We start from the raw sequence: 23,631 nt of genomic DNA, 5'->3' as shown, positions 1-23,631 counted from the left end.
GTATAAAGGTTACAGCACAGTGTTGTTTTAGAAAGTCTGTATAAAGATTACAGCACAGTGTTGTTTTAGAAAGTCTGTATAAAGGTTACAGCACAGTGTTGTCTTAGAAAGCCTTTATAAAGGTTACAGCACAGTGTTGTTTTGGAAAGTCTGTATAAAGGTTACAGCACAGTGTTGTTTTAGAAAGTCTGTATAAAGGTTACAGCACAGTGTTGTTTTAGAAAGTCTGTATAAAGGTTACAGCACAGTGTTGTTTTAGAAAGTCTGTATAAGTGTTGATTTCAATTCTGACTGAGATGAAGTTAAATTTGTGTTATGATGAAGTTAAAGCGAAGCCAAATAAAGTTAAAGGAAATTTAAAGAATAGTAAGAACTATTTTTTGCTATCTACAAAAATTTGAATAATAATGAGATTATTTTCTGCCAGAAGTAGATTTCATCCTCCTAAAAATTACCGGCGATGGTACATTTTACCACTGCGTAAAGAGGGATATTTCACTTAAACGTAGCTTTTACGGCCATAGAAGCATATTTTTGAACGTCAATTTAAAGCAGAGGGGAACCGAATAATCGCCTGAGCATCCTTTTCATAAAGCGACGTGAAAATTTTTATCTAGAATATTGGTACTTTTCGAGCAGCGCATAAACAGGAAGCCTGGGTTTATTTTAAATGCAGTTTTACTGGCCGGAGAAGCAAATTTTCGAACGTTTATTTAAAGCAGAAGGGAACCGAATATTCGCCTGAGTATCATTTTCATAAAGCGATGCGAACTTTATACCTAACACATTGGTAGTTTTCAAGCTGTGCCTAAACAGGAAGCCTGAATTTATTTTAAATGCAGTTTTTCTGGCTAGAGAAGCAAAGTTTCGAACATATATTTAAAGCAGATGGAAAACCCCCCATTGCACTTCCTGGCTGAAGGGCCGTGAAATGGAGATCAGCACCACCGGTTTGGACCCTAAGGGTCTAGTGCCGTGTTACATACTTACTTACTTACTATCTCACTTAATCAGAAAGAAGGTTGAATAACCGTACAGACAAGGGAAGCGTCGAGACCTGCTCACCTTTCCCATCAATTTAAGGCTAATTAAAACCGGCAGGTATCTATACGGGGCTTCCGGCAGGTTCACTCCCCTCTTTTGCTTGCTCCCAAACGATCCACTTGGCGCTGTCGACGCACCTTAAGAAAAAGGTTGAAATCGTTCCAAAAATTATATAAGGCCGTAAGACAAACTCAATCAATACTATTTACAATCAGGCGATACAGTCCTGTGGTGGTGCAGTGGGTTTGACCTTAGCTTGGTAATACGGGACCCAGAGATCGAATCATGCTGCGGGAATGCGCTGCAGGGCCGACACAGGGACCTTAGTAGTCAAGAAGCGTCGTTAATCTGATACAATACAATCAGGCGATACATGTTAAAATCATCTAAATATAAATGAATCACTTGAATCTAGGTAAATTTGACGAGTAGCAAAATACTATGAAATAAAAGACTAAATTATCTGCGGTACCTGAAATAGTTCAAACCGCTGAATTAAGACAAGTTTTAAATCCAGAAAGACATTTCACTATGAATCTAGGTCAAGTTGGACCATAGCAAAATTTATGAAATAACAACTGAATTAGCTGCGGTCATTGAATTAATTCAAGCTCAGAGCACTTAATTAATACAAGTCCAAAGCAGGCTTTAAAATCCAATAAATCCGGAATTTTCAACTATTTCGAACTGAGGGCCATTTCAAAATTTGATAAGATGCATTTGGGGAAAAAGGCACAAGGGGGGGGGGGGGGGGTTGTTACTTTTCGATCACTTTCGATTCTTGAAACTCGCAACTTACATTACTTGCCATTCTTGTCCTGGGTGTTCTGGAGGATTTTTCAACCCTTTAAGTTACAGTGATTTGAGTTTTCGACTATTTTTAACGAAAAGTCCATCTCAGAATTTGTATTGGGTGTATTTGGGGGAAAAGGTGTGGGGGGAGGGAGTAGATGCCCTCCGATCACTTTTGATGACTCTTAAAAAGGTAACTAGAACTGTCGATTTCAAATCGAATGAACCATCTCTGAAGTTTATGCGACCACCCCGCACATAAAACCTTATATGTCCCGGAGCATAGCTTACAACACTTGTCTCCTGGCTCTGGGGGGTTGTGTCGACCCCTGGGTTTTTTTATTGGATCATTAAGGTATTTAGAGCACAATAGCTAATTGTAAATCTTGATTGAATGCATTTGGGGGAAAATGATCTTTAAGTGGAGGGGCTACTAGCCCTCCGATCACTTGCTCTTAAAAGGGGCACTAGAAGTCCTGATATACAATCAAATGAGCCCCCTCCGAAGTTTATGCGACCATGCTCTCCATAAAAACCTTGTATGCCCTTAGGGTACATTTTACAACACTCGCTCCGGATTCTGAGGGATGTTTTATCCCTAGAGGTTTTGATGTATTATCTCTGATCTATTTTGAACAAAATGGCTATATGAAAATTCGATTGGACGCATTTGGAGAAAAGAAGGTTGGGAGGTGGGGCTAGTCGTTAGCGAATCAATTTTGACTCTTAAAAGTGGAATTAGAATTTTTAATTTCTAATCATTTGCGTCCCTCCAAAGTTTATACGACCACCTCTTCCATAAAAACCTGATAATGCCCCGTGATATAAGTTACAACCTTTCCCTGGGCTCGGGGAGGGGGTATGTTGACAACGAAGTGTCAGTTATTTGATCGTTGGACGATTTCAAACAAACTCTCAAAATTTTCATTGGATGCATTTAAGAAAAAGAGGATATATTAATGTGTTTGGGGGGGGGGAGAGTAGATGCCCTCCGTTCACTTTTGACTCATAAAAAGGTAACTCTAATTTTCAATTTCCAATTAAATGAGTCCACTTCGATGTTTATGCGACCACCCCTTACATAAAAACTTTATACGCCTCCAGGGCATAACTTTAAACACTTGCCTCTTTGCTCTGGTTTTTTTTTTGTGGATCCTGGAGTTTTGTTATCTGATGTTTGAGCTATTTTAAAAAATTGCTATCTCAAAATTTGTATGGGATGGGTTTGAGGAAAAAAATCGTGGGAAAATAGTGACAAAAACCACTCTGCCTTTCCATATCAAACAACATAAAGTTGAAACAATAGGGATTTTTTTTCAAGACTGTGGAATTCAATTCAGTGGATGTATAGCGCAACACCAGAAAAAATAAATATATATATAAACTTAAATTAAAATGTGAGATTTAAAACTAATGATGTTTTTCAAAGAAAAGACATTTTTATAACAGCCCTAGCATCCTTACTTCAACGAAGTTCAACCAGGACTGATAAATAAAATGATGTGAGATGATAAATTCATTCAAACAAACCAGAACAAAATGATTAAGTGCGATTTTTCAAAGCTAATATTGCTTTTTTGGTAGCTTGCCTCAAAAGTCTTTTTGTAACTGGTTCAATAATATTATAAATTGCCTTAGTAAAATATTTTGTTAGATCATTTATAATTAAATTTGAGGATAAAGAATTTATTGAGTACTCCCCCAAGTCCCTATTTAAATAAATATTATTATTTAATAGCACAAACCAGAAAAAAATATGCATATATAAACTTACATTAAAGTGTGAGAATTGAAGCTAATAGTGTTTCTACTGTCTTGGAAAAAAGATTTCCCTATTGTTTCTACTTTATGTTGTTTTGATCGTGGGGTGGGGTCTAGTTGCCTTCGGATCTCTTTTTACTCTTAAAAATGTGAACTAGAAATTTTAGTTTCCAATCAAATAAGCCCTCTCTGAAGTTTATACGAGCATCCCTTCCATTAGAACCATATAAGTCCCCAGGGCATAACTTACAAAGTCTGCTTCGGGCTCAGGGGGGTTGTGTCGACACCAGTTTTTTCGTTATGACCTTTGAACTATTTTTAACAAAAAGGGTACCTCAAGATTTTATCATATGAGTTTCGGGAAAAAGGCCGTGGGGGGGGGGTCTAATTATCCGTGGACCTCTTTTGACTTTAAAAAAGTAAACTAGAACTTTCAATTTCCAATTAAGTGATTCCTCTGTGAAGTTTTTACAATCAACCTCTCCTTAAGAACCTAATATGCCCCCTGGGCATAACCTACAACGGTAGTACCGTTGCTTTGGATTTAGAAATCTGCACCCACAAGAACGCGTTACCATGCCAAGTCAGTAGTAGACAAAAAAAGAAATGATTGACCCCAGCAGAGGAAGAATAGTCTGTGTTTATAATTCAGAGTCGGACGCTGTGAAAATGTCAGTTGTGCACACATAAAGATTCTTTTACAACTTCCTGTGGCGATTTAAAGTAGCCAAAAAAGCAGCATGTGTACTAAACCTTCACGAAAAGTAGGATAAGATAAGGAGGAATGTGCTTCGTAGCAGTCAAATGGGTGCTTTCTAAAATATGTAAAGCGTTTTCTGTACCCCATTTGTTAGCTTTGTCACCTTTTCGGAATGTTTTTAGCATGTCATATAAATGAGCTTCTCGGTCAATTTTTTTCCGTTACGCTAAGTTCCTTCTGGGTCTACCTCTGTGAGCCAAAAATCGGCGTATGGTTTCTGTATATGAAGTTGTCGATCTGTTTGCTGTTGTCGCGGAGTGTAGGTTAAGCTTTGAACAGAATTTGGATACTCTAGTTTTCTCAGTGTCTTTTTATAAATGTTTTTCCTATTGAAGTTGCTTTTTGTTTCCTTCTTTTTTTTCCCTTTGTATGCTCCATTTTGACACCATTGTGTTTTTATTGGGTTAATCAAATTTCATTCATTCATTCATTATTACATGGAGGTGAACCGTTGACTGAACCTTATTTTACACCTCACCCTTTCCTGCCAGAGAAAGGTTAACCTGCGAATATAATAGAGAGTCGAACGCCCTGGAAATATCAATCGCGTACGCATACAGACTTCTTTTTCGACTTTCGGTGGCTTTTTCGACTTTTTCGACTCTAGAATAGTCAAGACACCGCTTACATATTCTGAACACCTTCACCGAAATGATTGTTGCTTTAGTCACACCTTTCATTTATCTCACAAGAAAAAAATCAGTCTTTCAGAAGCATTCCTATGATTAACATAAAAAAAGAAAATCCTTGGTCTGTATGATTCGCATAGCTGTGGGTTTTTACCTTTCTTCCAAGTATGAATGACGAGGATTTCAGAAATAGGAGTCGGTATATGTTATTAAGTAGGATTCTGCCCAGTGATTGCCCAGTGATCTGCCCCATTAGATTTAAGTAAATGAATTGGGACTTTTACTGCTGATGGTGCTATTGTAACAAACATCTTAAGCTAGTCAGATTTGGACAATTGGTAAAGAGGAACGTGTCTGTAACTGGCTTCAACTGGAGATGGCTCTTCAACAAAGAGTGAAGGAAAATGTTTCCCCTGGCGATATGATATTAACCAGGTTAAATTGTAAAGAAAATGATTTTTGTTATATGACCCTTGAATTATTTGTAGCAAAAAAGGTATCTCAAAATTTTTATCATATGAGTCTGGGGGGAAAGGGCGTGGGGGGCTAGTTACCCTTGGATCTCTTTTGACTTTTAAAAAATAGAACTAGAACTTTCAATTTCCGATCAATCCCTCTCTAAAGTTTATATGAGCAACCTCTCCGTAAGAACCATGTATGCCCCCAGGGCAAAACTTACATTGCTTACCCTGGGGCCCTGGTGGTTTGTGTCGACTCAGGAGTTTTTATTATTTGACCTTTGAACTATTTAAGAAAAATTGGCTATCAAACTTTGTATCAAATGGGTGTGGGTAAAGACGGCATGGGGTGGGGCTAGCTACGCTCCGATCTTTTTTGACTCTCAAAAAGTAAACTATGACTTTCAATGTGCAGTCAAATGAACTCTCTCTGAAGATTTACGAGCATCCCTTCCATAAGAACAATGTATGCCCCCAGGGTATAAGTTACAACGGTTGTCCCCGCATCCTGGGGGGTTTTGTCAACAGCGGAGTTTTTGTAATATGGTCTTTGGACTATTTTTGACAAAATGGCTATCTCAAAATGTTCATCAGGTCTATTTCTGAAAAAAGGGCGTGGGGGGCTAGTTCCCCTCTGATCACTTTTGACTCTTAAAAAGGTTGCCAAAACTTCCGATTTTTAATTGAATGAGCCCTCTCCGAAGTTTATACGACGACCCCTTCTGTCATGCCTCTGGAAAAAAATATTAATGATAAAACATTGGAGCCGTATGGCTTGTACTATTGGCAACGCTATAGCGTTCCCTCTGATACAGTTTTGCCGGCCGGAGTTGTCAATTTTTCTACATTAATTTGAAGAAGCTCTAAAGGTCTGTGGTGGTTATGTTAGACCTTCTCTTGCATGCTCTATTAGATTTAAGTAAATGAATTTGAACTTGTACTACTGAGGGTGCTGTTGTAACAAACTTCATAAGCTAGTCAAGTTTTGACAATTGGGGAAGAGGAATGTGTCTGTAACTGGTTTCAACTGGCGATGGCTCTTCAACAAAGAGTAAAAAAAGGATATGACATTAGACTTTACAGTCCGTACCGGCGGTGCTGATCTCCGTTTCTTGGCCCTTCAGCCAGGAAGTGCAATGGGGGGTTGGGGGTCAACCATCCTGTGCTTTTGCACACCCTTCCTGTTTACCCTCCCCAGATTTCTCTAGGTACCCATTTGGAGCTAGGTCGACTCTGGCTAAGCTTACAGAGTCACACCACTGACCCCGTCCCAAACTGAACAATTGGGTACACTGGGATTCGAACCCGCGTCCTCTCAGACAAAGGATTCTGAATCCAGCGCACCAATCCACTCGGCCAGGAGTGAAGGGAATTTTCCCTAACGATATGATATTAATCGGGTTAAACTGCAAAGAAAATGAATTTCAGGTCAAATTCGATGAATTTGCCGTGGGTTATTCCTTGTTGCCCAAACCTGTCGTTTGAAGTTGCTTGTTTTTTCAACGTCAAAGAGCTTTTCTTAATTCGTGTATAGCTGATTCTACAGCTGAAAAAGACAACATTCATCCAAGTACACGCAAAATCTACCTATGTCCGACACCAGAATTTCTGACAGGATTTAATAACTTGTAAATCAGCACCTTTCTTTCAGCAACGTTTTCGAGTGCTCATTTTGACTCTTAACTAAGGTATACATTCAGAATGAATTAACTCTGCTAGAGCGCAACTGTGATGGTAATTTAAATCCTTCAGAAGGTAAACAAAAATATTCAAGAAAGATTCAGTTTTCGGAAATCAGTTTTCCAGAAAATAAACAAATATATGAATGCCTGGTGTAATACTTAACACTTGTGGAAGGATTCGTGAATACTTCAGGAGCTCTTCGAATAAATTTCAGATTTCGGGTTTTTTTTATGTGTAAATAGGATCTGCAATGTCTCAAAGGCTTCATGAAAACACAAAAAAAAACGAAGTGAACATTTTTGTATCCACTTCCCTGGGAAACCACCTGTCCTCCAAAATAATATTTTCTGACCTGTCAGATCACTTTCCAATCTATCTCTCGCTACCCTCCCTACCAGCTACTCAACCCTCTAGAACTAATACCCCTATGTATAATAGAATATATAATACTGTGAATATGAACAGGTTCACGGATCGTTCGAAATCCTTCGACTGGTCCAAGGTTTTGGATTGTCAGGATGTTAATTCAGCCACAAATGGTTTTACACAGGGACTGAGTGATCTTATCAGTTCAACCTTCCCAGTTCGTAAATCAAACCGAAAAACTACCCATATACGCCTCTGGATGTCTAATAGCCTGATAATCTCTTCATACCGAAAAAATGACCTATTTAAGTTAGCTTGCAAAACCAGTAACGTTATTGACCTGACTAATTATAAAAAATACAAAGATTTATATACCAAACTTGTCCGGGAAGCAAAAAAAAATTATTATTATTCAAAAATCTCTCATTGCAAAGGGAACTTGCAAAAAACTTGGTCCGCAAGAAATGAAATTCTTTCAAAAAAAGGAATTCAAGATCTGTACCTCTCAACCTTAAGGACATCAGTGGCAGATTAATTGACCCAAGTACAGTACCGGATGCTTTTAATAATTATTTCACTAATATTCCAAATGCTAACTTCTGTTCCTTCTCCCAGTCAGTACAACCTAGCAAGAATCCTGGATCCATGTTTTTCTCTCCAACTCATCGTAAAGAGGTGCTTCAAGTTATCAAATGTCTCTCTAATAGTAGTAGACCTGACTTCTTTGGCATAAGTAATAAGCTTCTTAGGACCGTATCTTCCCATGTTTGTGAAACCATTATGCACATAGCAAACCTGTCTATGACCAATGGAGTCTTCGCAGAAATATTTAAATCAGCAATTGTTATCCCGATTCATAAAAAAGGCGATCCGTCTAAGATAAGTAATTATCGTCCAATCTCACTTCTCCCAGTTATACCTAAAGTGCTCGAGAGAATTATATTCCGACGTCTTTCTCCCTTTTTATTTGGGATTCATTCTTCAGATTCGTTGATTTCTCCTCATCAATATGGCTTCCGTTCCAAATTTTCAACTGCTCATGCACTAATAGACGCCACACAATTTATACGTTCCCAACTTGACCTTAAAAATACTGTATTGGGCTTATTTCTGGACTTTTCTAAGGCCTTTGATATGGTTGATCACAGTGTTTTATTAAGTAAACTCAACAACTTAGGGATTCGTGGAGTTCCTTTCTCATGGTTTGGCTCTTATCTCTCTGGTAGAGTACAGAGTGTGAGTCTGGGCGAGTTGACTTCACGTCCCCTACCTGTCCGAAGGGGCGTCCCACAGGGCTCTGTTCTTGGTCCAATATTTTTTCTCCTTTATATTAATGATTTGGTTACGGACCTGGGTCCATCGGTGCACCCAGTACTTTTTGCTGACGATAGCAACTTTTTCATCACCGGTCCTAATTTACCATCCGTCGTCGCTTCTACTCAAACTTTTCTGAATAGAGTACAGGAGTGATGTCTAGTTAACTGCATGACCATTAACATCAAGAAAAGTCAGGTTGTATTATTTCGAACCCCTTACAAAAAAAATGAAGCTCAGCAAGCACTTGGCCTAAAATATTCTACCAATCTCCTCCCACAGGTCGAAGTTGCCAAGTTTCTTGGTGTCCACATAGACTCCTCCCTATCATTTGAAACACATGTGTCCTACATCAGAGCCATAATCTTGTGACAGTAAGTATGATTAATCGTGTGAATTATTTTCTTCCTCCCGATATCCTTGTCACCCTTTATTACTCTTTTATTTACCCATATATCTCATACTGTGGATCTGTTTGGGGCAACACTTTTCCTTCAGTTACCAATAAATTAAAATCTGCCCAAAACCGTGCCATCAAAGCAGTTTTTCGGCTGCCCCGACTATATCCCACCCAGGACTTGTACTCCGATTTTGGTATTATCCCTTTTGAACAAATCATCAAAAAATTAAATCTATACCTTGCATACTCCGCTTACCATAAAAATCTTCCTCCTCAATTATTATCTTATTTTAATACTAATAATTCTGAACGCCTCTGTCTCCGTTCATCCAACCGTTCCTTCATTGTCCCCAAGTGTGTTTGTGTCTTTTTTTTTCTCTCTTCTTCATTTTCAAGTTTTTGTGGTTATGGTCCTCAACAAGTTCGCTTCCAGGATCCTTATTATTATTGGTGGTTATATTTTATTTTTATTTGAATAAATTGAATTGAATTGGTTTGAACTGAGACAAAGGAAGAGATCTTATAAGAAGCTGCAGTGTCTTGAAAAGAATGTTGCTTATTTTGCTTACTCATGGAAGCCTTTTGTATATTTTAGACCGTTAAAGCGAGAAGCTCCATCCCCAAGTATATGGCCTTGTATCTCTTCTCCCAAGTTGGCTACCCATGTTTTAGTCAGAGGGATATCGGGATTGTCAAAGAAAATGCAGGTAAGAAAATCTTATTCTGTGGCTATAGCACCAACGCCGTATCCAGGGGAGTTAGGGGGTTTGCAGTTCTGACCTTCTTGAAATCTGGTCTGAATTTGGTGTTCTTCATGGCACCTGGTACTTAAACATGGCACCTGGCCCTGATGAAATATTTCAGAAAAATGGACTACTAAGTAAAAATACGGTATACTGTTAGTATATACTGTAGTCGGGTTTAGCTGATCACAGTACGAGCCGTTTTAGTAGAATACCTTATAGAGGTAGACCTAATGATTAACCCTACAGCTGTATTAGCTTACGTAAGGATTACGGATGGACTACCTGATTAGTCTTAACTGTCGCGCTAGCCGACTAGCTGACTGCGGCAGCATATATGTATTAGCTATATTAGCGCTGTTTTAATACTGTATTAGCTATATTAATGATGTGTTAACAATATTAGCCGACTACCTTATAAACACGGTAAGCAACATTCTAAATTTGTGTGTAATTCAGGATTTCTATAAAGACTTTTTTTTTAACATATGCCTCCCCCCCCCTGAATGTTTACTATTCCTTTTCATTCAGAACAACTCAATTTCGGTCGAGGTGATATAAATTAGTCAATCATTTTATTTATAATAGAAGCAAATCTAATAAAAAGTGAAACTAAATCAGCCAAACAAAATATAAAAAGAACCCTAAATATGTAATATGAGTAGTTTGACTGGTAACATAGTATTGAATCTGACCGCAGTGGATACTTGGCGCTTGAATGGGCAGCAAGTGAACATGTAACCCACCTTCAGAACGCATTTGAACTGAGTCATTTGGTTGTCCGTGGCTTTTTTTTCTTGAGAAACAGTTTTTTTTTTGTTTTTTCTAAAAATGTGTGACTTCGAATTTTGGATAAGGTGATCTAGGTCAGTCAAAATCAATCTAAGAAAGCATAAAAAGAAACCTAAGTATGTAAATTTAGTAATGAGACTGTCAACGTAGCGTCGGATATGGCAACACGGCGTTTGAATGGGTGGCAGGTAAACATATGAACATATGAACCGCCTTCAGTACGGGTTTGAACCCGCTTCAGTCATTTAATTGTCTGTTGCAATTTTTTGTGAAGCGGTCTAAAAATGAATAACTTCCAGCAACAGTGTGGTATCAGGTGTTGCTTCAGACTTGGGCACAATTTAACTGAAACTCTTGCTAAATATCAGAAGGCATGCGAAGATAGTGTAGTGTCAAGGGGCCAGTTTTGGGGTGGTTTAAGGCATTTTCAGAAGGAACAGAGTCGATGAGAAGGCCTTTATCTTGAAGAGCTGATGAAAACATCAACAGAATCCAACATCTTATGCGTTCAAATCGTCGGCTGATAGTCAGAAAAATAGGGGAAGAGTTTAGTTTGAGTTGATTTTGACATTGTTGTTATCAAATTTTGACCGTTGACCGTTGGCCCATTTTGACCGTTTTGATCGTTATCAAATTTATTTAAGCACGATATAGAATCATTCGTCAGAGAATAGGGTGGCATGCTTCAACCTAACCTCTCCAAGGCCCAAAAAAGCAATGGAATTCAAAAATCAAAAGCATGTAATTACGTTTGTTTGTTTTTTTTGTTTTTTTTTTTCAAAAAGAACTTGTATTTTTAAAGCCAAGCGATCAATGAACACTTTTACCGGGAGGTTTTTCAAAAACTTTGAAAAGAAGTCTTTCGGGTGAGACAACTGGTCTTGCCTTATGACAATGCTCCTTGAACCACACAACAATTTTAATAAACAAGTTTTCGGCCTGGGAAAGCTTTCCTGTGGCTCCTTGGCCTCCGTATTCGCCTGACTTGTCTCATTGTGACTATTTTATGTTCAGCATTGCCAGTCAATTTTATCAGTTTTATGCAGTGTTTGATGGTGACAGATTAGGTTTTTGACCCATATCTGAGAGTATTAAACTAATTTAACCTAACCCAATCTAACTTAACTTTAACTTTTACTATCAAAGCTTACATAAGACTTAAAAACTGATTCGCTAAGCTAATTGAATCCAAGCAGAGAAAAAGGAATTTGTACATTCACCAGTGAATGTCGATATAAACTAGATTTTGGACATTAACAGTAACACACGCGCACACGCACATATATATGTATATATATATATATATATATATATATATATATATATATATATATATATATATATATTAAAGTGCCGAAATCCTATAGGCGAGTGTGTATTCTCCTGATGAGCCCTTGTGTTAGGTTGTTGCCTCTGAATTATTTGTCTTTTTTTTATGTTTGGTAAGTGACGACTTATACTTACTGACGACACGACTGCCTGTCCGTGGATTATTCTTTATGGTTGATTGTGTATGGCTATGCTGCTTGATCTATGTGATTGTATGGATGAGTAGGGTTAAGGCCTCATTCAAGTGCTGATCTATATTAATTACTAATGTAGGAAAACAGTCTTCCTTTTCTCCTTCTGTCTTTTTTTTTGTGTTTGTGCTGTTGCACTGGTGATTTCTCTTCTCATTATATATATATATATATATATATATATATATATATATATATATATATATATATATATATATATATATATATATATATATATATATATATATATATATATATATATATATATATATATATATCACGACGTCACTTCCTTACCATGAACTTTGGGCACAAGTGCCTTAGTTCTGACTATCATCGACGTCTTCTTCCCCCCTTCAAAGAAAACCCCCTAACCCTTCCTAATAAAAGACTTAATGCTCATAGAGCTCCAAATACCCAACTTGACTTGCGTCCCCAAATGTTGACCATTAGGTACAAAAACTCTTTCGTTCCCTATTTTGTTTCATATTTTAATAATTGATTTAACTTTGTAGCTATGTTTATCCCTTAACATTTATTTTATAATTGTAAATGTTCTGACGTGCTTATGCTAGCTTGTGTGCTATTCTGAATTATTTGTGTTTATTATTTTTTCTATTGTTTGGTAAATGACGACTTATACTTATTGACGACATGACTGCCTGTCCGTGGATTATTCTTTATGGTTGATTGTGTATGGCTATGCTGTTTTACCTATGTGATTGTATGGATGAGTAGGGTTAAGGCCTCATTCAAGTGCTGGTCTATATTAATCACTAATTTAGGAAAACAGTCTTCCTTTTCTCCTTCTGTCTCTCTCTTTTTTTTTTTTTTTTTTTTCTTTTTTTTTTTCTTTTTTTTTGTGTGTGTTTGTGCTGTTGCATTGGTGATTTCTCTTTTCATGATATATATATATATATATATATATATATATATATATATATATATATATATATATATATATATATATATGTATATATATATATATATATACATATATATATATATATATATATATATATATGTATGTATATATATTTATATATATATATATATGTATATATATATATATGTATACGTACATATATATATATATATATATATATATATATATATATATATATATATATGTATATATATATATATATATATATATATGTATATATATATATATGTATATATATATATATCTATATATATAAAAATAAGTTGTCTGTCTGTGGATGTGTGGATGGATGTGTGGATGGATGTGTCAGGTGACGTCACCTGAAAAAACTGGATTAGGTGACGTCAAAACTGAAAAAACTAAAAAAAGGCAAAAACTACAAAAAAAAACTAAAAACTAATAAAAAAAAATAAAAAAGCTAAAAAACTAAAAAAACTATAAAGGTAAAAACCAATAAAAAACTAAAAAAAAAACTGAAAAAACTAAAAAAAGGCAAAAACTACAAAAAAAAAACTAAAAACTAATAAAAAAAGTAAAAAAGCTAAAAAACTAAAAAAACTAAAAAAACTAAAAAAAGGTAAAAAACTAAAAAAAATAAAAAATAAAAAAAAACTAAAAAAAAGGAAAAAACTGAAAAATAAGCTAAAATAAAGGTAAAAACCAATAAAAAACTAAAAAAAAAAAGGAAAAAACTAATAAATGACGACACTCAAAGAGAAAGCGACCAGGACAAAAAACTAAAAAAAAAGGCAAAAACTACAAAAAAACTAAAAACTAATAAAAAAAATAAAAAAGCTAAAAAACTAAAAAAACTAAAAAAAGGTAAAAAACTAAAAAAACTAAAAACTAAAAAAAAACTAAAAAAGGTAAAAACTAAAAGAACTAAAAAAGAAAAAAATAAATGACGACACTCAAAGAGAAAGCGACCAGGACAAAAGGAATGTTCGATTAGCAATCAACAAAGCACCGGGACACAGGGAGTATAAATGACGACCAGGACACAAGTAAAAAAAAAATTAACAAAACTAAAAAGAAGGTAAAAACTACAAAAAAACTAAAAAGAAAAAAAAACTAAAAACTAATAAAAAAACTAAAAAATCTAAAAATCTAAATAAACTAAAAAAGAAAAAAAAAGGAAAAAAATAAAGGAGAAAAACAAAACTAAAAAACGAATGTATATACAGACCGGTACACCGGGATACAAATGACGACCGGGACACAGGGAATATAAATAACGACCGGGACACAGGGACACAACTACAACGGGGACACCGGGGGAAACAGGGGGATATAAATGACGACCGGGACAAAAAAACTAAAAAGAAATAAAAACTAAAAACTAATAAAAAAAACTAAAAAATCTAAAAATCTAAATAAGCTAAAAAAGAAAAAAAAAGGAAAAAAATAAAGGAGAAAAACAAAACTAAAAAACGAATGTATATACAGACCGGGACACCGGGATACAAATGATGACCGGGACGCGGGACACAGGGAATATAAATGACGACCGGACACAGGGACACAACTACAACGGGGACACCGGGGGAAACAGGGGGATAACCTGACAATCTATTTATATGCAAAGACAATGGGACAGCAAAGAATGTTGTATATTCGCAAGTTTTACGTAGTTAAAACCATATATATATATATATATCTATATTCACAGGTGGGACATAGGGACACAACTACAATGGCGCGTAACTATTATGGCGCGTAACGACTTACGCGCGCGGGGGGGCTTGGGGGGGGGGCGCGAAGCGCCCCCACCAACTAGGTGTTGGGGTGGCGCGAAGCGCCACCCCAACAGCTAGTATATATATATATATATATATATATATATATATATATATATATATATATATATATATATACAGTTGTATACATTTATGTACATATATACATTTTTATATACATGCTTATTTAATTGTTTTGTTTGAATTTGCAAAATAATTTCAATTTAAGGTATAGCAGCCCATGATTAATTATCTCAATGACAAACCACTGAAAAGTATTAATTAGATATTAATGCTAAGATTTCCCATTCATGTGTCATTCAGGAGCCATTCATACTCTGTTGAAAATGTGTGCTAACGCTTTTGTTTCTGAGTGAAGCCAGTCATGGTATAAAAATTTTAATTTCAGGCTTATTGCATCATACGATGTGAAGGCACTGTTGTCAGAAGCACAACTCCAAGTGAGTCGACAGAGCTGCACTGGAATATCGGTGCATTATTTTATCGAAAGACAGGCAAACCCATCAAAATACAGGTAAGCTTTAAAATGCTACAGATTTATTGTATCTGGGAAAGGCTGTAATGAGAGAAAGGTCAAGATGGCTAGGACACCTTCTGTGAATGAAGATTGCCAAAAACTTTCCACGTTGGCCAACCGTCGTGGGCTAAATGGAAAGCAGGTCGTCCGTGGTGAGGATGGGAACTCCCTCCAGACAGTTCCATCTTCGCTGAAAATCCCCCCCTCTGTAAAATTTTTTGCGGATGATTCAGCGGTAAAAATTCTCCTTGGCATTCTTTCATTTGAAAAAGACTTTAATTTCTAATTTCATGGAAATTGAATCATGATCATAGACATCACACTAATCATAGAAATTGGGCCTACGCGAAACCTTAGTAATCAAGAAGTGTCATTAATCCGACTACTTTCTTAGCCTTTTAATTGATGCACATATTTTAGTAAATTTATGTATGTTTTTATAATCTGGCTTGGATAAAAGTGAATACATACCTTTTTCGTGCTTTTGTGCTTTCCTTTTTCGTGCTTTTGTGCTTTCCTTTTTTGTGTTTTTGTGCTTTCCTTTTTCGTGCTTTTATGCTTTCTTTATTGGTGCTTTTTCCAAATTCAATAATCGTCTTTGTAGCAAAATTCATTTCAGCCCTCAACGGGCCCCTAAAAGTTAACTTATTACTTGTCTATAGCTGTTAGCTTGTCTATTGTAAAGTTTAAATAAATGTTAAAATCTAATTAGATATACAAGCCTTAAACAAGGCCTTAACCAACTCCCTGTAGAGTGTCATTGCCATATTAGCAAAAAAAGAAGAAAAAATATAGAATGTATAAATGTGTAAGAATATTATTTTTATTGTTGTCAGAGATAGGGGCTGTAAGTTTCCTATTTAGGATTTTCAACAACAGTAATTACAGTGGCGTAGTTTTAATTATTCCTTTTTTTATTTTTGACCTACTAGCATTATTATAATGTGGAGTAGCAGATGAAAATGAGAAGAAAAGTTCATACATAAGAAACGCACCGAGAACAATGTTGATAAAAAAAACCAATGAAAATGAAAATAATTTCACTAGAGGACGAAAGAGACCTAACCACGGGCAAGCCTCTTCTTTTATCTTGTCATCCAACTTATTATAAGACGTCAAATATATCTGTGGCACTTAACATTCGAATAACCTTTCGGTTCCTATACCAACGAGGCAAATATTAAAGAAATTTACACTGACGGAAATACAATGATCTAATGTCCTCAGTGTCACAAATATTAGAAAATAGACGCAAAACTGACAGAAAACGAGTGGAATACTCACAATAAGTAGAATAAAGTCTAGCCAAGGCCTTAAGAGAATGTTGGCCGCAATTTGGACAATTTTACCCATTCTACCAAGTCAACAGCTCTGTCAACCTGGTAACCTGTCAACATCCTCGTGAGATACTTTCGGCTTCCCTTCAATCTGCAACTACAAGTTGTGATGTCATATGTTTATTTCCATATATACATAGCACTAATTTACACTAACGGAAATACAATGATCTAACGTCCTCAGTGTCACAAGTATTAGAAAATGGGAACAAAACTGACAGAAAATCACAACAAGTTGAATAAAATACAGCCAAGGCCTAATATGCTGGCCACGATTTGGAGCAATTTTAGCGTAATCTGCTTTAAGTTTATTTCTTATGTTTAAAAATGCACCAGAGCGGATAGCTGATACAAAGAGTGAAATACTGTCCCCAAGCCAGCGCAACTCAGGCAACTGCGCAACTGAAAAAGAACCACAGCTCAGATTACTACTTCCATGTTTGACATTGAAACTATATATTCAGTTTCTTTTTCAGTATTTTTCTATATATTCAGTTTCAGAACCACATATATGTGGTTCTTTTTCAGCTTAACTGACAAAGAACCACAGCTCAGATTACTACTTCCATGTTTGGCATTGAAACTATATATTCCCACTTTTTTAGCTTTAAGCATTACTTTTTTAAAAACAGCTTTTTAAAAAGAAAATTTGATTTTTTAATTTAAAAATAAATTTAAGATTAAAATTTAATTTAATTTTTTTTTTTTAACAGCTTACAAACTTAGTCGGCTTGAATAAAGCTGGGAAAACTTTTGGTGTGCCAATTTTTTATTATTTTTGTGCTTTTTAATTATTTTAGATTGAATTCCATAATTTAATATTGTTTTAATATTTAATTAATTTGTTTAGTTTATATTTGTTGAATAAATCATTTAAAGATTCTAAATTTTATAATTTCAGTCTATTCATTTCTTTAAGTATTTAAGTAATTTTTTTTTTAAACAGCTTACAAACTTAGTCGGCTTGACTAAAGCTGGGAAAACTTTTGGTATGCCAATTTTTTATTATTTTTTGTGCTTTTTAAATATTTTAGATTGAATTCCATAATTTAATATTGTTTTAATATTTAATTATTTAATATTGTTTTAATTTGTTTAGTTTTTATTTGTTGAATAAATCATTTAAAGATTCTAAATTTTATAATTTCAGTCTATTCATTTCTTTAAGTATCTCTAAAAGAAAATTTTGTAGTTCTCTGGTCAAATATCTCATTAATTCGAATAAGAAAATTAACCTCTCTGGCCCTTTTCAACTGCTTCTGTCGCGCTTTCAAAAATTGTCTTGATCACTTTTTTGGAGAAGCAGTGCAGTATATTACTTATCAAACAGTTTGGTGTCCTCAATACCTCCTCAGTACCTCGCTCTTTACGCTAAAGTTTGACTTTCTGTTCCAATTCTTTAAGAATGAATCCTGAAACACAAGGACCGTTTAATCAGAACAATAAACTTTTAAAAGTTCTGAAAGAATTTTAGCGTAAACAGCGAGGTATTGAGGAGGTGGCAACCCCCCCCCCCACCTTATATACGGAATAGTTTCTGTTCGTTTTTAGTTTTAATGTTGCTCCTTGTTTTCAGTCGAATTTTTTTTTATTTAATATCAGTACATTTTTTATCAGTAATATCAATATTTATATGCATCAATCAATAAAATCATTTTTTATCAGCAATATCAGTAAATCATTTAATATCAATAAAATCGTCATTTTTTAAAATATCAGTAAAACCAAAGTTATAAGAACTTTAGCGTTAAGAGCGAGGTATTGAGGAGGTGGCAAATCCCCTCATATTTGGAATAGTTTCTGTTCGCTTTGAGTTTAATGTTGTTCCTTATTTTCATTTGAATTTATTTTATTTAGTATCAGTAAAATCAAAGTTTTACATGCATAAAAAATTTTGTATTCATGAATTCAAGTAAGGAGTCGCTGCTACGCGTCATCAAAAGTTACCTTTTCTCATTTTTTAAATGTCAGTAAAACAAAAGTTGTAAGAAACGGAAGCTTAGAAATGACATGGGTAAATTTTCACATATTCATATAATTTATATGTTCAAATAATTCCCTATTTATTGTATTTCCGTTAGTGTAATTTCCTTTTATATCTGCCTCGTTTGTATAGAAAGCGAAAGGTTATTCGAATGTTAAGTGCCACTGATGTATTTGACGTCTAAGTTGGATGCCAAGATAAAAGAAGAGGCTGGCCGTGGTTAGTTCTCTTTCGTACTCTAGTGCGATTATTTTGATGTTCGTCGTTGTTGTTTTTTTTTTTTTTTTTTTGATGTTGTTGTGTATGCGTTTCTTGTGTATGTTTTTTTTCTTTTTAATTCTCCTCTGTTACTCTACTTTATTATGTTAGCGGTTCAAAAATAAATTAGGATGCTTAAAATTACACCGGTGGAATTACTGTTTTTGAAAACACCAAGTAGAAAACTTACAGCCCATACCTGAAACAATTAAAAGCACATTTTTACGCTTTTATACATCCTATTATTCTTTTCTGTTGTGTTTTTTTCTTCTTTTTTTGTTGGTAATCGGGTAATGAAACAGCACAGAGAGTTGCTCAAAGTTTTGTTTAAGGCTTGTATATCTAATTAGATTTTAATGTTTTTTAACTTTACATCATAGTCTATAAGCCATAGACAAGGTAATGAGTTACCTTTTAGTTCAAGTATATAAAATAAAAATTTATTCAAGTCTATAAAACAAACCTATGTGTGATTTAAAAAAGGAGGTTATTTGCTGGTTTAATTTAGTTTACCTTCTATATTAACGTAAACACTACCTAATGATTTTGGTACCTAAGAAAGCGATATATTAAATAACTACAGATATATTAGATACTACCGGAAGCCCGAGCTTCGCCTGGGCCCTGGCACTCGGCAGGTAGCGGGCATGTATATATTTGATTCTCTAATTTTTATTAGCGTAATCCCAAAAAATTATGGCGTGAGTTCAATTCCTCCTTCCTTGTAATGCATAAAAAAATCATTCATTATGTAGATTTTTTTTTATTTTGAGCTCATTGTGATTCTCACCGTTGCTTCTCTTCTAACCGCATATTTCATTAGCGATTTGATGTATGCATCATTAGTTCTGACTTTTTTCCATGACTTTTACTTTAGCTGCTCGGATTCATTCAAAATAATGTGTAATTTTGTATGACTCCATAGATACAAAAAAAATTTCTTTGCAGCTTTTTACTAGTTGTCATATTTATGCTTTAATTTCACAGCTATTTAATTCAGTAATAAACAGACTGTTCCTGTTCAGAGTAATTTGCCATCTTGTGTAATTTTGCACGTGCATATATATATATATATATATATATATATATATATATATATATATATATATATATATATATATATATATATATATATATATATATATATATATACTAGCTGTTGGGGTGGCGCTTCGCGCCACCCCAACACCTAGTTGGTGGGGGCGCTTCGCGCCCCCCCCAAGCCCCCCCGCGCGCGTAAGTCGTTACGCGCCATAATAGTTACGCGCCATTGTAGTTGTGTCCCTATGTCCCACCTGTGAATATAGATATATATATATATATGGTTTTAACTACGTAAAACTTGCGAATATACAACATTCTTTGCTGTCCCATTGTCTTTGCATATAAATAGATTGTCAGGTTATCCCCTGTTTCCCCCGGTGTCCCCGTTGTAGTTGTGTCCCTGTGTCCCGGTCGTCATTTATATTCCCTGTGTCCCGGGTCCCGGTCATCATTTGTATCCCGGTGTCCCGGTCTGTATATACATTCGTTTTTTAGTTTTGTTTTTCTCCTTTATTTTTTTCCTTTTTTTTTCTTTTTTAGCTTATTTAGATTTTTAGATTTTTTAGTTTTTTTTATTAGTTTTTAGTTTTTATTTCTTTTTAGTTTTTTTGTCCCGGTCGTCATTTATATCCCCCTGTTTCCCCCGGTGTCCCCGTTGTAGTTGTGTCCCTGTGTCCCGGTCGTTATTTATATTCCCTGTGTCCCGGTCGTCATTTGTATCCCGGTGTACCGGTCTGTATATACATTCGTTTTTTAGTTTTGTTTTTCTCCTTTATTTTTTTCCTTTTTTTTTCTTTTTTAGTTTATTTAGATTTTTAGATTTTTTAGTTTTTTTATTAGTTTTTAGTTTTTTTTTCTTTTTAGTTTTTTTGTAGTTTTTACCTTCTTTTTAGTTTTGTTAATTTTTTTTTTTACTTGTGTCCTGGTCGTCATTTATACTCCCTGTGTCCCGGTGCTTTGTTGATTGCTAATCGAACATTCCTTTTGTCCTGGTCGCTTTCTCTTTGAGTGTCGTCATTTATTTTTTTCTTTTTTAGTTCTTTTAGTTTTTACCTTTTTTAGTTTTTTTTTAGTTTTTAGTTTTTTTAGTTTTTTACCTTTTTTTAGTTTTTTTAGTTTTTTAGCTTTTTTATTTTTTTTATTAGTTTTTAGTTTTTTTGTAGTTTTTGCCTTTTTTTTTAGTTTTTTGTCCTGGTCGCTTTCTCTTTGAGTGTCGTCATTTATTAGTTTTTTCCTTTTTTTTTTTAGTTTTTTATTGGTTTTTACCTTTATTTTAGCTTATTTTTCAGTTTTTTCCTTTTTTTTAGTTTTTTTTTATTTTTTATTTTTTTTAGTTTTTTACCTTTTTTTAGTTTTTTTAGTTTTTTTAGTTTTTTAGCTTTTTTACTTTTTTATTAGTTTTTAGTTTTTTTTTGTAGTTTTTGCCTTTTTTTAGTTTTTTCAGTTTTTTTTTTAGTTTTTTATTGGTTTTTACCTTTATAGTTTTTTTAGTTTTTTAGCTTTTTTATTTTTTTTATTAGTTTTTAGTTTTTTTTGTAGTTTTTGCCTTTTTTTAGTTTTTTCAGTTTTGACGTCACCTAATCCAGTTTTTTCAGGTGACGTCACCTGACACATCCATCCACACATCCATCCATCCATCCATCCACAGACAACTTATTTTTATATATATAGATATATATATATATATATATATATATATATATATATATATATATATATATATCTATATATATAAAAATAAGTTGTCTGTCTGTCTGTGGATGGATCAGGTGACGTCACCTGAAAAAACTGGATCAGGTAACGTCAAAACTGAAAAAACTAAAAAAAGGCAAAAACTACAAAAAAAACTAAAAACTAATAAAAAAAATAAAAAAGCTAAAAAACTAAAAAAAAACTAAAAAAAGGCAAAAACTACAAAAAAAACTAAAAACTAATAAAAAAGCTAAAAAACTAAAAAAACTAAAAAAAGGCAAAAACTACAAAAAAAACTAAAAACTAATAAAAAAAATAAAAAAGCTAAAAAACTAAAAAAACTAAAAAATGTAAAAAACTAAAAAAAACTAAAAACTAAAAAAAACTAAAAAAAAGGAAAAAACTGAAAAATAAGCTAAAATAAAGGTAAAAACCAATAAAAACTAAAAAAAAAACTGAAAAAACTAAAAAAAAAGGCAAAAACTACAAAAAAAAACTAAAAACTAATAAAAAAAGTAAAAAAGCTAAAAAACTAAAAAAACTAAAAAAACTAAAAAAAGGTAAAAAACTAAAAAAAATAAAAAATAAAAAAAACTAAAAAAAGGAAAAAACTGAAAAATAAGCTAAAATAAAGGTAAAAACCAATAAAAAACTAAAAAGAAAAAAAGGAAAAAACTAAAAAAATTTTCATCTAAAAAACTAAAAAAAACTAAAAAAGGTAAAAACTAAAAGAACTAAAAAAGAAAAAAATAAATGACGAAACTCAAAGAGAAAGCGACCAGGACATAAGGAATGTTCGATTAGCAATCAACAAAGCACCGGGACACAGGGAGTATAAATGACGACCAGGACATAAGTAAAAAAAAAAAAAACTATCTATATATATAAAAATAAGTTGTCTGTGGATCTGTGGATCGTGGATCAGGTGACGTCACCTGAAAAAACTGGATCAGGTGACGTCAAAACTGAAAAAACTAAAAAAAGGCAAAAACTACAAAAAAACTAAAAACTAATAAAAAAAATAAAAAAGCTAAAAAACTAAAAAAACTAAAAAAAGGCAAAAACTATCTTATATATATATATATATAAAAATAAGTTGTCTGTCTGTGTGTGGATGTGTCAGGTGACGTCACCTGAAAAAACTGGATCAGGTGACGTCAAAACTGAAAAAACTAAAAAAAGGCAAAAACTACAAAAAAAAACTAAAAACTAATAAAAAAAATAAAAAAGCTAAAAAACTAAAAAAACTAAAAAAAGGCAAAAACTACAAAAAAAACTAAAAACCAATAAAAAAGCTAAAAAACTAAAAAAACTAAAAAAGGCAAAAACTACAAAAAAAAACTAAAAACTAATAAAAAAAATAAAAAAGCTAAAAAAATAAAAAAAATAAAAAAATAAAAAAATGTAAAAAACTAAAAAAAACTAAAAACTAAAAAAAACTAAAAAAAAGGAAAAAACTGAAAAATAAGCTAAAATAAAGGTAAAAACCAATAAAAAACTAAAAAAAAAACTGAAAAAACTAAAAAAAGGCAAAAACTACAAAAAAAAACTAAAAACTAATAAAAAAAGTAAAAAAGCTAAAAAACTAAAAAAACTAAAAAAACTAAAAAAAGGTAAAAAACTAAAAAAAATAAAAAATAAAAAAAAATAAAAAAAAGGAAAAAACTGAAAAATAAGCTAAAATAAAGGTAAAAACCAATAAAAAACTAAAAAGAAAAAAAGGAAAAAACTAAAAAAAAATTTTCATCTAAAAAACTAAAAAAAACTAAAAAAGGTAAAAACTAAAAGAACTAAAAAAGAAAAAAATAAATGACGAAACTCAAAGAGAAAGCGA

At 33.4% G+C, this 23,631-nt stretch overlaps 2 protein-coding genes across 4 annotated transcripts in view; both read left to right on the top strand.

The window, feature by feature from the left end:
* The window catches only part of LOC136040359 (PIH1 domain-containing protein 1-like), a 491,267-nt gene that overhangs the window by 140,136 nt on the left and 327,500 nt on the right, over positions 1 to 23,631 (top strand). The window lies entirely within an intron of this gene.
* Positions 1 to 23,631, top strand: part of LOC136040357 (calpain-5-like) — a 144,487-nt gene that overhangs the window by 106,408 nt on the left and 14,448 nt on the right. For all 3 annotated transcript variants that reach the window (XM_065724604.1, XM_065724605.1, XM_065724606.1), the window contains exons 12-13: positions 9,803 to 9,914; positions 15,354 to 15,479. In XM_065724604.1, coding sequence (XP_065580676.1) covers positions 9,803 to 9,914; positions 15,354 to 15,479 — 238 coding nt within the window. The remainder of the gene's footprint in view (positions 1 to 9,802; positions 9,915 to 15,353; positions 15,480 to 23,631) is intronic.

Source organism: Artemia franciscana, chromosome 20 (genome assembly GCF_032884065.1).
Source record: "Artemia franciscana chromosome 20, ASM3288406v1, whole genome shotgun sequence".
In the NCBI taxonomy this organism is placed as follows: Eukaryota; Metazoa; Arthropoda; class Branchiopoda; order Anostraca; family Artemiidae; genus Artemia; species Artemia franciscana.
Note: the sequence above shows the minus strand (reverse complement) of the source record. Positions and strands in the feature narration are given on the sequence as shown.